General features: G+C 38.0%; 1 protein-coding gene and 1 non-coding gene across 6 annotated transcripts in view; one reads left to right on the forward strand and one right to left on the reverse strand.

Moving 5' to 3' along the window:
• Nucleotides 1–16,461, forward strand: part of HDAC8 (histone deacetylase 8) — a 242,167-nt gene that overhangs the window by 90,760 nt on the left and 134,946 nt on the right. For 4 of the 5 annotated variants that reach the window (XM_039219873.1, XM_039219871.1, XM_039219870.1 and 1 more), the window contains 2 exons: nucleotides 13,045–13,217; nucleotides 15,684–15,778. The exons of the other annotated variant lie outside the window; for it this stretch is intronic. In XM_039219873.1, coding sequence (XP_039075804.1) covers nucleotides 13,045–13,217; nucleotides 15,684–15,778 — 268 coding nt within the window. The remainder of the gene's footprint in view (nucleotides 1–13,044; nucleotides 13,218–15,683; nucleotides 15,779–16,461) is intronic. 5 annotated transcript variants of the gene reach the window in all.
• On the reverse strand, nucleotides 5,687–5,793 carry LOC120222166. The gene has a single exon (XR_005525977.1). It is a non-coding gene; the product is annotated as a U6 spliceosomal RNA (small nuclear RNA).

The following is a 16,461-nucleotide window of genomic DNA, read 5'->3' on the forward strand; positions in this document are numbered from 1 at the left end:
TGATACAGAGCAGAATGCAATCTCTGCGCTATGTGAGTGGTCCTGGTGGTTGCAGAGAAGTGAAATGTACTACCCCAGAACAAATTAAGAGTTATTAGTACATCTAGCCTTAGGATTTATATTCTTTAAGTCTTCTTCCATTTTGGGTTTGTTTGGTTTTTGGTTTATCTGTTTGTTTTAGCTTAGCTCTCAAAACCAGCCTGCCTCTTCCACACCCTACCCCTCCCTACCCAGATAATACACACTCTGCTTTCTGGAGCCTCTGGCCTTTCAGAATAAGAGCTGAAGAGCACTAGGGTTGAGTGAAAAGAGCACTGGATTTGAATTTGAATTAGATCAGAATTAGAATTGGATTCCAATTCTAACTCTGATGATTCACTCCAGGCCACTGGTAAGGTCCTTTAATTCTGAATGACTCACTTTCCCCTGTGTGAATAAGAATGGTTTATTTCAAAAAGGTAAAGAGATAAGTAATAATAAACTAAAAATACTGCACAGCGCTTTTTGTTGCCAAGATGACATATAACTGATGAGCAGAATTACTTATTACAAGGCATGTTAGAAAGAAATGCCAATTAGAATTCATGTTTCTATATAATGGACTCATCAGTGAAAGAAAAGATGTCCATGTAAAATGTTAAGAAACTGAAACCTGAAAATTAAAACAGCCAAAGGGGAATATGAGGATTGATTGTTTGGTGAGAGTGGTGGTGAGGGGGTTAGGGGTTTGAGGCTTGTTTTATTTTGTGGCTTTGGGTTTGTTAGTTAGTTAGTTTGTTTGTACTAAAGATGTTAATGAAACCAGTATAGCTTGTCTGATGCTAAAAGCAGACAGAGAAACATAGGAATTAGACATCTTCTGGATATGGCCAAGAGGCACCCATGACCCCAAACAAAATGACACATCATCCTCACTGCAGGGAGCCCCCCACCCAATTCTCTGCATCCCTGAACCATTTGTAAAATATATTCAGGAATCACTGAGGCATTTACCATATGCTGCATCCCCTGGAAGGTTGAGTTTTTGCAGAGTGAGTCAGCAATACCTGAGTTGAGATAGGATTGAGGGAATTTAAAGAAAACATACCTGTGAAAAATTGAAGAGCTCCCATTTGGGACTTGATTAGTGATACTTTGGGTCCTTAATACAATCCCTCTCTGAATCCCATCTAAAGCAATAGGTTTAAAATTTATATTCTAGAAAAGGTTTTGCTGCTGGCAATAACATTTCTCAGACTGATTTTGGGAGCTAACAGCATTAATAACAAATATTTCTCTCTTCTTTCCCTCTGCATTCTACCCTTTTTTTGGGTTTTCAACTTTGAATTCCTCATTTTTTAATCTCTGTTGAAGAAGTCTCTAGAGGGTGCTAAGGGTGCTTGTTGGAAAACATAAAGACGATAAGGTTGGTTTAAGCTGGTTTGCAAGTTAGAAAGTTAGGAGATGAGCCTGCACTATGAGGTCTGGCTAGAATGACAAATTTGGGTTACCAGATCCTACCATCAGCATTGATTACAGGTAACTGTGATACCATCTCTCTGGCATCCCATTGCCCTGAGGTAAATCTCTTAGAACTTTACAGTATTTAAAAAACAAACAAAGCAAACAAAACCAGGTTCTGCCCCTAGCATTTAGAGGTAAAGTGGCACAAGTGAATGACCTGAAGGGCACACCATAGAAGCTGTGGTCTACCCTGATGGAATAAAAGGAGGGGGGGAGGGGTGGATAACTCTACAATTTGGTTCTTGGGCTTTTCCTTTTATCTAAAAACATCATTAATGTCATCATCTCTGGCTTTTATCCTCCTCAGGCACCCACAGCCTTTCCCCTAATCAATGCCTGAAGAAACAACTACCACAGCTTCTCTTCATTTGCATAGCCTTGTCTGAAACCCAGACTGCTAAATACTGAAAGATTAGGTTTCTCATCAAGAAAACTGAATTTCAAATGAATATCGTGTGTGTTTATAGGGAAGTTAGTAATGTAGTGTAATGAGATGCCTCTCTGTACCCCCAAACCACCACCTCCCCCGTCCCTCCCCCCTCCTGCCTCCTTTCTGGGGAAGAGATTTTATACTTTTCCAAAACCTAAAATTAATAATTTGCAGTGTAGCAAACAGTACTGTTAAACTGGTTAGGGAAACTTTCCCAAAAGCAATCTAGAGTGATACTTTATTCATTTATTCATTTAATGATTATTTATTGAATGCCTACTATGTATAAGGTATTGATTCTACCTGCAAAGAAGTTAGTGGAAATTTTAACATTATAGATGCATAAAGGAATATACATATGTATTCATATTCACACATATTTAAATAAAATGTGGAAAGTTATAAGAACCATAAAAAACAAAATGCTATTGGTACTCAAAAGGAGAAAATACTTCAGAAAAAGACTTAATTGAGGAGGTAACATTTGATCTGGGTTCTAAAGTGTAGCTAATTAGTATATTTATTAGTATATATAAATAGAGATTATAGGGAAGGATGTTCCACATAGAGGGTACAGAAAGATCAAAGTCAGGAGAGGCTGAGCTATGTACAAAGGATAGTGGTTTAGTTTGGCTGGACTGACTGTAAAGTGCATGAGAGGGACAAGTTACAAAGAAAATTGGAAAAGTGGGTGGGAATCATGTCATGCAAGAGCTGGAATTCTTAGCTATGAAAATTTGTACCATATTCTATAAGCATTTGAGGAGGTGCTGAAGATTTTAGAATGAGGGTATAATATGATCAGATTTGCTCAACAAGAGTAACACTTACAAAAAAATAATGCTGTGACCACTACTGCTGTTACACAAAACAACATGTGTGAAGTGGCTGGCACAAGCACCTGATGAGCTCAGGAAGTCAGCAGGTACATTGTAGTAGTTTAGAGCATGGACTCTGGTGCCAGGATGCCTGGGTTTAAAACCCAGCTCTGCCACTTAATAGCTGTGTATCTTATACAGATTTCTTAACCCCTCTGTGCTTCTGTTCCCCCATCTGTAAAATAGAATTAATAATAATACCTATCTTATAAATTGTTATGAGAGTCAAATGAGCTAATATATATAAAATGCATAGAAGAGTGCTATGTTTTGAATAAAGTACTCAATAAATGTTAGCCGCTATTATTTTTTTTACAAGTAGTTTATTGTCAAGTGGTTTCCGTATAACACCCAGTGCTCATCCCCACAAGTGCCCTCCTCCATGCCCATCTCCCCCCTCGCCCCCCACCCATCAGTCCTCAGTTTGTTCTCAGCATTCAAGAGTCTCTCATGGTTTGCCTCTCTCCCTCTCCCTCACTATTTCCCCCCTTCTTCTCCCCCACGGTCCTCCGTTAAGTTCTTCCTAATCCTCCTATACGTGCAAACATATGGTATTTGTCCTTCTCTGCCTGACTTATTTAGCTCAGCATAACACCCTCAAGTTCCATCCATGTTGCTACACATGGCCAGATTTCATTCTTTCTCATTGCCATGTAGTATTCCATTGTATAGATAATCCACATCTTCTTGATCCATTCATCCATTGATGGACACTTAGGCTCTTTCCATGTTTTGGCTATGTTGGCCGCTATTATTATCAGATTTTTTTTTTAATCCATGAAGGCAATGGAACTTGAACTAGCCTTAATTTTTTTTATCTTACAATTCTTTTTTTTTCTTTCATAGTTTATTGTCAAGTTGGATTGCATATAACACCCAGTGCTCATCCCAACAAGTGCCCTGCTCCATGCCCACCACCCCACTTCCCTTCTCCCCCCCCCATCAGCCCTCAGTTTGTTCTCAGTATTCAAGAGTCTCTCATGGTTTGCCTCCCTCCCTCTCCCCAACTGTTTTCCCCTTCTCTTCCCCCATGGTCCTCCGTTAAGTTTCTCCTAATTCTCCTATACATGGAAGCACATGGTATCATTCTTTCTCTGCCTGACTTATTTCACTCAGCATAATACCCTCAAGTTCCATTCATGATGCTACACATGGCCACATTTCATTCTTTCTCATTGCCATGTAGTATTCCATTGTATAGATAAACCACATCTTCTTCATCTATTCGTCAGTTGATGGACACTTAGGCTCTTTCCATCATTTGGCTATTGTTGAAAGTGCTGCTATGAACATTAGGGTATGTGTGCTCCTATGCATCAGCACTTCTGTATCCCTTGGATAAATTCCTAGCAGTGTTGAGGTAGCCTTTAAAGAGTAGATATGAGGGCTCCTGGGTAGCTCAGTCAGTTAAGCATCCAACTCCTCCCCTACTCGTGGTCTCTCTCTCTCTCTCAAAATAAATAAACGTTAAAATAAAATTAAGAGTAAATATGATGTATACATGTAGAAAGGTGACTTGCAGGCAAAAAGAAGTTTATGACAAAAAGCATACTTATTAGAAAGTGCAAGGTGACTGAGGAGAACCATGGGCAGTTTAGTTTGCCTACAGAATACTGTGGGTTAAGGAGTTACTGGAAAGTAGGATAAAACGATAGACTGGAATCAGATCATGAAAGACTTTGAATTATAGGCTAAGAATTTTAAGCATTGTCCAGAGACAATAAAGGGACATTGAAGGGTTTTGAATAAGGAGGTGATGTGATCAAAACAATCCCTAAGGAAAATTAATCTGATAGTAGTTAGTGTGTGTGCTTGATGGATTGGAGAGGTAAGAGACTTGAGACAGGAAAATTAATTAGGAAGCCTTTGATGTAATCCACAAAAGAGGTTGAAGGGCCAGTACTGCTGTGGGAGTGGAAAAGAAGGAAAGGGAGAGAGACTGGTGCAAGATTGGTTAACTGAAGAGGAGCAGGGAAAGGGAGAAATCAGAGCCTCAGAGTTTTGAACATGGCTGACTGAAAGGATAGGGTATCATTAGAAGAGACAAGGAATAGAGAAGGAGGTAAGATGACAAGTTCAGCACAGTCAAAATGGAGCTGTAAATCACAGCTGACATTGTAGAAATTGACAAGCTGATCCTAAAATTTATACAAAAATTCAATCCAGAATAGTCACAACAGTCTTGAAAAGGAAGAACAAGGTTGGAAGACATACTTTTCAACTATAAAACTGACTAAAAAGCTACTGTAATCAAGACAGTGTAGTGCTGTCATGAAGTTAGACATATGGAACAATGGAATATGGTTCAGGGTATATACAGTCAATTTTACCCAAAGCACGCCAAGACAATTAACTTGGGAAGAATAGTCTTTTCAACAAATGGTTCTGGGACAACTGGATATCAACATGCAAAAGAATGAATCTAGGTCTTTATCTCACACCATATACAAAAATTAGGTCCAAATAATCTTCATAACAGAAATAAAACCACAGAATTCTTAGAAGAAAACATAGATGTAAATATTCATGACCTTGAATTAGAAAATGTTCTCTTAGGTATGACACCAAAAGCAAAAGTAACCAAAAAATATAAATTGGATTTCATCAAAATTAAAAACTTTTGTATTTTGAAGGATACTGTAAAAGAAAATGAAAGACAACCTATAGAATGGGAGAAAAAATTTTACAAATCATGTATCTGATAAGAGACTTGTATTTAGAATATACAAATATTTACAACTCAATATTGAAAAGACAAATGACTCAAATTAAAAATGAGCAAAGGACCTGAATAGACTTTGCTCTAAGGAAGATATACAAATGGCCAAAAAGGACACGGAAAAATACTCAATATCATGAGTAATCAGATTTTTTTTTTAATATGGAACGCTTCACGAATTTGCATGTCATCCTTGCACAGGGGCCATGCTAATCTTCTCTGTATCATTCCAATTTTAGTATATGTGCTGCCGAAGCAAGCACATGAGTCATCAGTTAAATACAAATCAAACCACCATGAGATACCACTTTATACTCACTAGAATGGCTATAATTAAAAAAAAAAATACAAAACAGAAAATAGCAAGTATTGGTGAAGAATTGGAACTGTCATATATTATATATTGCTGATGTGAATGTATACTGGTGCCACCACTGTGGAAAACAATCTGGCAGTTCCTATAAATGTTAAACAAACATACGGTTAGCATATGACCCAGAAATTCTACTCCTAGGTATGTAACCAAGAAAAATGAAAACATACCTACACAAAAACTTATACACAAATGCCCATAGCAACATTTTTCATATTAGCCAAAAGTGAGAAATAACTCAAATGGCCATCAACTGATGAATGGATAAAGAAAATTTGGTATATACAAATAATGGAATATTATTTGGTCATAAAAAGGAATAATATACTGACACATGCTACAACATGAATAAACTATAAACGTGTTCTACTAAGTGAAAGGAGCCAGTTAAAAACCACATATTATATAATTCCATTCCTATGAAAGGTCAAAATTGGACAAATCCATAGAGACAGAAAGTAGATTAGTGGTTGCCAGGGCCTGGGGATTGAAGAAACGTAGGAATGGGCAGTAACCACCACTGGGTACAGAGGTTTTTTTGGGGAATGATGAAAATGTTCTGAAATTCATTGTGGTAATGGTTGCACAACTCTGAATATACTAAAAGCTGTTGAATTGTACACTTTAAATGGGAGGAATTCTATGTTATCTTACTATCAATAAATTGGGCTTTTTTTAAAGATTTAAAAATATTTTTTTAAGGGAGCTGTTGCCATTTATGACCAACTACAGATTTTTTTAATAGTATCAACTATTAGTTGCTTCTGGTAAGTTAAAAAAGATAACAGAGAAAAAACTTTAGATACCATAACCAAGAGGTCTCTCTCCTTTCAAGAGAGAAACTGAGAACAGTAAGATCAAAAACTGGATTTCAAAAAAAAAAAATGTATAGATGGCCAGTAAGTGGGTAATTTGGCAGTGCTGAGAAGGGGAGGAGGATATAGGCAACTTATAACCTAAAGGAACAGAATCAAGAGAAAGGCAGAGACTAAAGATCTAAGAAAGAGCTCATTGGTGTTATGTGGCCCTTGGAGCAACAGGAAAGAGGATCTAGTGCCTGGGTGGTAAAATTAGCCTCAAGGGAAACGAGGAATATGAGGGAAGACATCGTCAGGTAGAGAAAAGAGGTAGAGGAAGACACTCATTACACACAGCTTCAACCAGCTCAGTTAAGTATAAGGCAGAGAAAGTTTAATCTGGAAAGAACACGTCAAACTTTCTCTGCCTCATACTTGACTGAGCTGGTTGAAGCTATGTGTAATGAATCAGCAGTTACCTCTGGAAAGGGAGTGGAGATGGAGAGAGAGTTTTCACTTTTATTTGATAGACTTTTATATTTATTTTATTTTTTAGCATCAAGAATGTACTCCCATTATATTTTATTTTTAAAAAATTACACTAGATGCTACAATAAATGTAATTATTTACCAATGAGAGGTTAAGCAAATGATTGCCAAGCTGCACAGAGGGAGTGACACATATTAATCATTCAGTAAATGTTTATGGAATTTGTTGAATTGGAGTTGTAAGCATAAACTGTAGAGGAAGCAATTGGTTTGACTTCTCAGCTTTCTCCAGCAGAACAGAGCAGAAAATTCTGACAAAGTGGCTTATCCAATGACTTAAAGATTAACAGGGAAAAAAACGGCAAAGGTGTGAGAATTAAGTATGCTACTAAGAGTTTTTGAAATGACTAACTATATTCTCCAAAATGAGTAGTGAAGCAAATGAGGTCAAAAGATGGGCGCCTGGATGGCTCAGTCGGTTAAGTGTCCGACTCCGACTCAGGTCATGATCTCACAGGTCGTGGGTTCAAGCCCAGCGTCCCACATCAGGCTCTGTGCTGACAGCTAGCTCAGAGCCTGGAGCTGTCTTTGGATTCTGTGACTCCCTCTCTCTCTGAACCTCCCCTGCTTGCACTGTCTTTCTCTCTCAAAATAAATAAAACATTTAAAAGTTTTTTTTTAAAAGACAGACTAGTGGACTTTGAAAATAGAAGAAAGACAAGGAGACAGGAGTTAAAATGAGAATAAATAACAATTTCAACCAGAAGACAGAAAATTGTACACCAAAAAAGCAGTTCAGGGTTCGGGATGTTAGAAGTACAGCATTTCCAAGCACTTCCTTATCAGGTCCCAAAGCATCGCTATGCCTAGCTATAACTAAAGTGGAGTGCAGACAGGCATCACTGTTGTTCAGAAGGTGAAAAAACTGTGATTTCAGAGAATTAGAAGGGTGACAGGGAAGGGGCAGGTCTCTTGTTCAATAGTAAACCCATTGCCCAACATAATGCCTGGTATATAGTAGTCATTTAGTTAACTTTTTTGAATTAATGGATGGATATTATAGCACATATCATAGTTGTTTTCCTATCTTCTTCCCCTACTGGGCAATAAGCTCTTTGAATCTAACTTATTTCTGTATCTCTAGAGCCTAGGATAGGTAAGAATAGGTGCTTGAATCAAGATCTGAGTAAGCAAATGAATAGTGACCTGCAGAGAATAATGACAGGGAAAGAGAGAGACAGAAAACTTGTGAATCAGGTGCTAATATCTTTAATGGAGGTAAAAGAATTCCTTGTAGGTCTATAGAAAAGACCTTGGATAGTGTTTCAGTCGTATAAGTAAATGATATTGACTCAAAGGAGAAGAAATTGATGAGAGGAAAGAAGAGTGGATTTGGAAATGCCAATACTACAAGGAGTATTTCTATTTCTCTTCCCCCTCCTGTGAATTCTAGAGGAATTGGCACAGTGTATTTTCTACTCTGACCACCCCCTATCCCCACCCAATCTGTCACCTGGCCCTCTCATTTTCCCCAAAATTTACCTTACCTTGCTTCCTGTTGCTCTTGTACTTAGAATGCTTCAATAACCTTTTTGCCAATCCCTCTGCCTCCAGACATTCTCTCTTTGGCCTTCCATGAAATGACAAAAATCAAAGTTCCTAAGCATCATTCAGCAACATCAGTATTTATATTTCTCCAGCGATTCCCATTTGACTGTCAAAACAAATGAAAACTTCCAGTCTTGAATTTAAGGGGATCCACCATGTAGCCCTCACATGTAAGCTGTCCTCACTTGCAGTTGCTTTGAGATTTACATTGTATACAAATTACCTTACCTTGGGGCGCCTGGGTGGCTTAGTCGGTTGGGCGTCCGACTTTCGCTCAGGTCATGATCTCGCGGTTCGTGGGTTCAAGCCCCGCGTCGGGCTCTGTGCTGACTGCCAGCTCAGAGCCTGGAGCCTGTTTCAGTCTGTGACTCCCTCTCTCTCTGACCCTCCCCTGCTCACGCTGTCTCTCTCTCTCTCTCCTAGAAATAAATAAAAATTAAAAAAACAAAACAAAAAAAAACAACAAACAAATTACCTTACCTTTTCCAAAGCTTCTAATTACTCTTTTCTCCATCCATCCGGAGCCCTCTTCATCAGAACTCACTGAGGACTCATTTTCCCTTCCTGGCTATCACTTTAAAAAATGATCCAGAAACACCTTGCCTTCCTTTATCCTTTCCTCTGCCCTAGTACCAAACACTCATGAATGTTATATGTATACACTTTCCTTGTGTGTCAATATGTGCCGCCCTATTAATTCTATCATAGAAGTATCTCCCAAATCCATCTCGTCTTCTCTGGCCTTACTGCCACTGGCCTGGATTGTTGCAAAAGCCCCCTGATAACCTTCAATGTATCTTATGCTATATCCAGAGTATCTTTTCTTTTCTTTCTTTCTTTTTTTAATGTTTGTTTATTTTTGAGGGAGAGAGCGAGCAAGGGAGGGGCAGAGAGATGAAGACAGAAAATCCAAAGTGGGCTCTGTGCTGACAGCAGAGAGACCAATGCAGGGCTGGAATCCACAAACTGTGAGATCACAGCCCAAGCCAAAGTCAGACACTTAGCCGACTGAGCCACCCAGGTGCCCCCCAAAGTATCTTCAAAATGTAAATCTTATCATTCCCCCAACACACATACTCACATGTAAACACATAGGTACACACAATGTTTGAGATGTTTCATACTCCTTAAAGGAAAAGCCCACTCATTAGCCTGCCTGGCATATCTTGTAGCCCTTTATGCACTAAACCACATTTACTTCACTAGCCTCGCTCCCACCATTGCCTGTTTCAGCCATCATGCTCTTATGTATGCAGTTCCTTCTCTGAAGCTAGTCCCCTACTAATAAACCTCACAACTATCCCCACTTCCAACTCCACTACCTTCACCCATATGCCTGTAAACTTTCCCTGATCTTTCTTTTTACGTTTTGAGATAATTATGGTTTCAAAGGAGGTTGCAAAGAAATGTACAAGAAATTTCCATGCACCCATCTTCCAGCCTTCTCCAATGTTGACATCTTGAATAATTATAATTCAATATCAAAATCAAGAGGCTGACATTGGTACAGTTCATAGAACTTATTTCAGTTTTCACCAGTTATATATGCACTCATGTATGTGTATGTGTGTGTGTGTGTGTGTGTGTCTATGAGATTTTTATCACCTGTATAGCTTTGTATTGCCAAAACCACAACCACAATCAAGATACAGAACTATACCATCACCACAAGGCTGTCTCATAGTACCATCTTATAGCCATACCCATCCCTAACTACTGGCAACCTCCATCTGTTCTCCATCCCTCAAATTGTTATTTAACAAATGGTATGTGATGGAATCATGCAGTATAGATTTTGGATTGGCCTTATTCACCTAGAATAATTCCCTTGATATCCATCCAAGTTTTTTTGCATTTACCAATAGTTTGTTTATTTTTACTGATAAGCAATATTCCAGTGGTATGGATATACCACAGTTTGTTTAACCATTCATTTGTTGAAGTACATCTGAGTTGTTTCCAGTTTGGATTATTACAAATAAAGCTGCTATGAACATTTGTGTATAAGTTGGTATATGAAAATAAGCCTTAATTTCTGTGGTATAAATGCCTAAGAGTTCAATTGCTGGGTCGCATGGTAAGTCTATTTTTCAAAGTGACTACACCATTTTACATTCCCATCCACAGCCTATGGGTGATCTACTTTCTCTACATCCTCACTAGCAATTGATGTTATCACTATTTTTCATTTTAGCCATTTTAATAGGTGACTGGTTGTAGTTCTTCTCATCTATTAAGACCTAAGTCTAAAGTTACCTCTATAGAGCTTTTTCTAACATCTTCTGGAAAAGTCAATTAATCCTTTCACTGTGCCATCTCTGATGCTTCATTCATCATTGTATTTTAATTACTGATTAACATAGTATGAGTCTTCCCCTCGGTTTTGAGCCACATGAAGATAAGAGCTGTGTCATATTCATCTTTGTTCCTGCAGCATCTGGTACAGTTACATGCTGGATACACAGAGGGTACTCAGTAAATTTGTGCAAAATGAGGGGAAGAATGAATGAAGAAACATTGGTCTTTCTTGCCTCCCCCTTCTTCCTGTTAAGTTATAAACCTTTTTAGAACAAAAACCATACCTTCCTCTGTGTCTTCTGATAGCAGCTAATAAGATTCCCTGTACATGTAGATGTTCAGTACATGTTAGCTAACTATTCAGGTAGCTTATCTTCCTTCTGCACCAGGAGATAAGCACATGAAAGAGAGAATAGGCTTGAGTATTCCTGTTTTAAGGATCATATGTCATAACTTTTATAATATTATTATAATCTCCACAATCACACAATATTTGTCTGCATAGATGAAAAATCAAAACAAAACACTCTTTTGAGTCTAAGAATGCCTCTGCAGCTAAACACTTTTCAATAGTTTCAATACCCTGGTTATATATGAATTTGGGAAAATGGCATTTTATATCCCTGAATTCTTTTTGCAGTTGCAAAAAGATCTGGAATTTTTCTGTTTTTGCTGCACTGGTATAATTTGACATGTTGATTATGAAGGGGTCATTAACCCCAACATTTTGTATCACTTTCTGACTCTGCATTTTCTCAACTCTGAAGAATGTTAATTTGCACTTGTTTATATGTCTCCATAAGAGTTACTCAGGCCCATGAGAACTGGTATATGTTTTGTCTGGAAACTAGATTGTAAACCCCTTGAGAGCAGGGACCTTAGAACTCCTAAAATGCATTCTGGACAGTGTCAGTGTTCAATTAATGATAATACTAAAAGCCTGACTAAGGTCATCTGTCACATTGACAACTTCCTTTTCATCTATAATGCTTATAGCTGTCAGGAAAAAAGCTGTTAGGTTGATTTGATAGCACCATATGATTCGACCCAGAATTATCCTCATTACTACTCACTACGACTTATTCTTTAGGGTGCTTCAGATTTATAATTTTGGGTAAGTTGTTATCATTCTCTACCCTATAATACTCTGGCTACATATGAGTTAGGTAGGGCTATATTTCATAACCCAGAAGTCCTTTAGAATAATAGAAAGTAAGCTGATAACATCTATGCTTTAAAAGCATGTTAATTCTCTTCAGCGGTCTCCATCAATAACTAGATAATAAACTCCAAGAATGTTAACAATCTTAAATTATCAGAAATAATCCTTAACTATGAACTATATATATCTTACTTTACCAGATTATAAAATGGGGTAAATATATACACTGTGTCCTATGGCTGTTAAAGTTAAGTTAATATAAATATTTAAAGGAAGTTTGAGTTCTAAAACACAAAGGTAAATTTGGTTCTTTGTAAGGTAAAGGTGGAGGGAATTTTTTTGTAAATCAGGTTTATTAAGGTATAATTTACATATAGTCTGAATCACCTGGTTTGTTTTTTTTTTTTAATTTTTAATGTTTTATTTCTGAGAGAGAGAGAGGCAGCGTGAGCAGGGGAAGGTCAGAGAGAGAGGGAGATACAGAATCCGAAGCAGACTCTAGGCTCTGAGCTGGCTGTCAGCACAGAGCCTGATGCGGGGCTCAAACCCATGAACCATGAGATCATGACCTGAGCCAAAGTCAGACGCTTAATGGACTGAGCCACCCAGGCGCCCCTGAATCACCCATTTTAGATGGAAAGTTTGATGAGCTTGACTAGTTGGGTTGGTTTTTTTCCCCCTTCACTCTTTGCTGACTCAGCTATATCTCCAATTGCCCCACCACCACCACCTACACCAAAATGACCTGTCGTTTTCTGACATTTTATATCTTTTCTCTTTTCCACAGTGTACTAAAGGAGGTATACATAGCCTTTAATCCTAAAGCAGTGGTCTTACAGCTGGGAGCTGATACAATTGCTGGGGATCCCATGTGCTCCTTTAACATGACTCCAGTGGGAATTGGCAAATGTCTTAAGTACATCCTTCAGTGGCAATTGGCAACACTCATTTTGGGAGGAGGTGAGTACAAAGGAAGGTCACCAGGAGAATTTGCTGACCTTCTTCCACATTTTGTCCATTGACACTGAAGAAAATTTGGCTTTCTTAGATTGGATAATACCAACATGCCTGTGATCCAGAAGCCTAAGTTAAAGAATTCTGCCCCCTTCACAAATCAGCATAAGGAAGTACTGTGACACGCTTCTCCTTAGCTTGGCATGTGCATTGACTCCTTAGCACTGTGAAGTCTAAGTTTCAATTCCTAAAGCAAAGGTCCTTTGGTTAAAGGTGCCATCAGATCTTATTAAGAATAGTTGATGTTAACCTCAATGGACTTTAATCCATCTTCTCTCAATGTAGTTTTTGATTCTAAGTTCTAATAATCATCCTTTGGAAACATACCAAAATTCTAAGTCTACTCATATATAAGTAGTAAACACATGAATTAATTAAATATCTAAGCTCAATTCAAGAACAACTTCTCCCTCCCACCCCCACCAAAAAGAAAAAAAAAAGCATGGGTTTGTTACAGTAAAGGAAAATTGAGAGATCTAGAATCTCTTGGACATCCTTATCTTCAGTATGTACTGATGTTTTGCATTACTTGACCAAGAGAAAGCTGGGTCTGTTCAAGAGAAGCACTTACACATTTGTGAAAGTACCTTTTATAACCGCAACTATTTTTGAAGATGCTTTGTTGAGAATATTCTATCTATCCATCTGGTACAACCTGTATTTCATTGGGTGAATGGATTAGTGTGTTAAAATAACATGGTCAGGCAGATTGAGCTTAAAATGCAAGTATTATGGAACAGCTAATAGTTTATTATTTTGTCAACCTATTATAGAAACCAAATTAGAGGAGGTTGTGGGAAGGTCTTATGAAAATGAGTGAGCATTCAATACCAATACACATGCCAGGTCCCTTGGCAGCCTCAGACTCTAGAGGAATCAAAATTAAAAGTGCTTACAAGAGACAACCTTTTATGAAAAGCTGGCAAAACATGTATTAACTTCAACACAGGGAAAAGATAAAATTGATAAGTACTGTGTGACATATTATTTTCCTTGACAGCACTAAGGATGTTGATTATGATACAGGTACAACTCAGGTGAAGAAAAAAGGCCTTTCTACAATATACATCTGTGCAAATTCAACTTTTGTTTGTGGCTACAGCCTTTACTTAGTGCTTTGGCTTTTGAATATTTAACTCTTCTTATGCAATATGTGTATTCCTGAAAATGCCTGTATGTAAAAGGAATTTTTGCAAATCAAATCATATAGTATGTATAACAGAAGGAGCCTACTACTTAAAATCTATAGTGGATCTTTTTGAAATCAAATAATTACACCCAATAAGTCAATCTTATAAATTCATATTTTTCACATCAGGAATGTTTAAGGTCATATCTGTACTATTTCACTCAAATTTTCAACTCCCAATAGCACATAGATAATTAGTGGAGATGGCCACATCCCCAGGCTTCATTAGACCCCACTGAGGTCTAAAAAACATATTCTAAAATCCTCACTATCCCTGGCCTTTAAAAGAGTAAGGCTTTCAAGGCTTAAGAGAAAGGTGCCTCAATTTATACATGTTATCCCAGTGTAATTATTAATAGTGTCCCCTTTTACAGTTAAAAGTATACCAGTTGGACAATAAATTATATGGCTACCCTACCTAAAATAGATCAGCTTCTATTTCCCTCAGGCTGCACTGGGCTTAAGAAATCATTCCATTTCATCCTTATATTCTTGGAATTTAGCTAAAGGCCAATGTTCTAATGCTTGCACAGCAGAATACATCTATTCATTGCAAAAATATGCTGACTATTAGCCAGTATAATATGGCTGCTGGGTGACTGTGACAGAACCTGATGAGATGGGTCAGAGCGTCAGTCAACAGTCCCTTCCTCATCTCATTCTCATTGATCTCTGCCACTAGGCCTGTGTTTTGTGGAGAAAAGGAATGCTGATATTGAAAGAAGGAAGTCTATTTCTGCCAGCATTTTCCATTTCTCTTTCCTGGATATTCCTAGGTCTATATCTGCCAATAGCTTTAACATACAAATCACATCCAGCAGCCATTTTATAGAATTGCTGCAAAATTCATCACAGAGACCTTCATGCTGGGTAGGTCACCTCGAGAGATCCGGGTTCCAGGGATCTCAATCTTGCTGATAACTCGATGAAATTGAGGAGCTTGGAGTCCTCAGTTACATATTTGTTCAGAGATGAAGGCCCCTTTAATCTTTGTAGGCTTTAGACTTCCCAGTTCCACACTGCATGGTCTAACTAATCCACTAAAGTCCGCCTACTAGGTGGTTCAAAAACATTATAAAGGGATGTTTAGGTGAAATTCTGCAAGTTGGGACTGTCTTTTTAGCCCTTTTATTAAAACATTTTTCTCTCCTTCCTACCCTCCTTCCCTCTCCTGCTGTTTTGTGACTGTTCTTTCCTAACTTCACAATTCTTGATGGAGACAGGAGGCTATAACCTTGCCAACACAGCTCGATGCTGGACATACTTGACCGGGGTCATCCTAGGGAAAACACTATCCTCTGAGATCCCAGATCATGAGGTAAGTAAGGCTCTGACAAGTCCTCTCTTCTTTAAGGGGAAGAGCTGAGTCATTCCACCTAATCAAAATCACGTCCTCACCACTCAATACCGTTTTGTTGAGAGACACTCCAATAACAATAACACACTGTCTTGGCAGAATAGTGGACTCTTGTTCCAAAATATCCAAGACCTTCTGCCTTTCTTAACAAGAGATCTCAAAGGCCAACTAACTTTAATTTCTCAATTAATTACAGAGACTGTGGGAAGGGGTCACCTGTTCACACAAAGAACTCTTTGGAATATGTGCATATTTTCATCCCTTAGTCTCAAAAAAGAAGGGGGAATATTTGAAATGTTTAAGCTGGATTCTTGTCTATCTTTAAAAACTCCCATACGTGGTATGTCACACCTATGTTCTTTGGGGTCAGTCCTGGTCTTTCAGTTTCCTTTGACTATTATAAAATTAAGAAACACATAATCACCACAAAGACATGTCTGGTATTTTCCAATGATTAGTGGCAGAGAGGTTGCGGGAAGACCATCTAAAATGTAAAATGTCATTTGAACCTTTGCCATTTTCTTTAGTCATATGAGATAGGCTTTAATGCTTTCCGGAGCAAAGAGTCTATTTTAGTTTTCCCAAAACAGATTAACAGAAAACTGTCTGAGATCTGTGAGTGTACTGATTATCCCTTATCTGAA

Source organism: Hyaena hyaena, unplaced genomic scaffold (assembly GCF_003009895.1).
Source record: "Hyaena hyaena isolate Hyena2069 unplaced genomic scaffold, ASM300989v1 scaffold_844, whole genome shotgun sequence".
Classification (NCBI taxonomy): domain Eukaryota; kingdom Metazoa; phylum Chordata; class Mammalia; order Carnivora; family Hyaenidae; genus Hyaena; species Hyaena hyaena.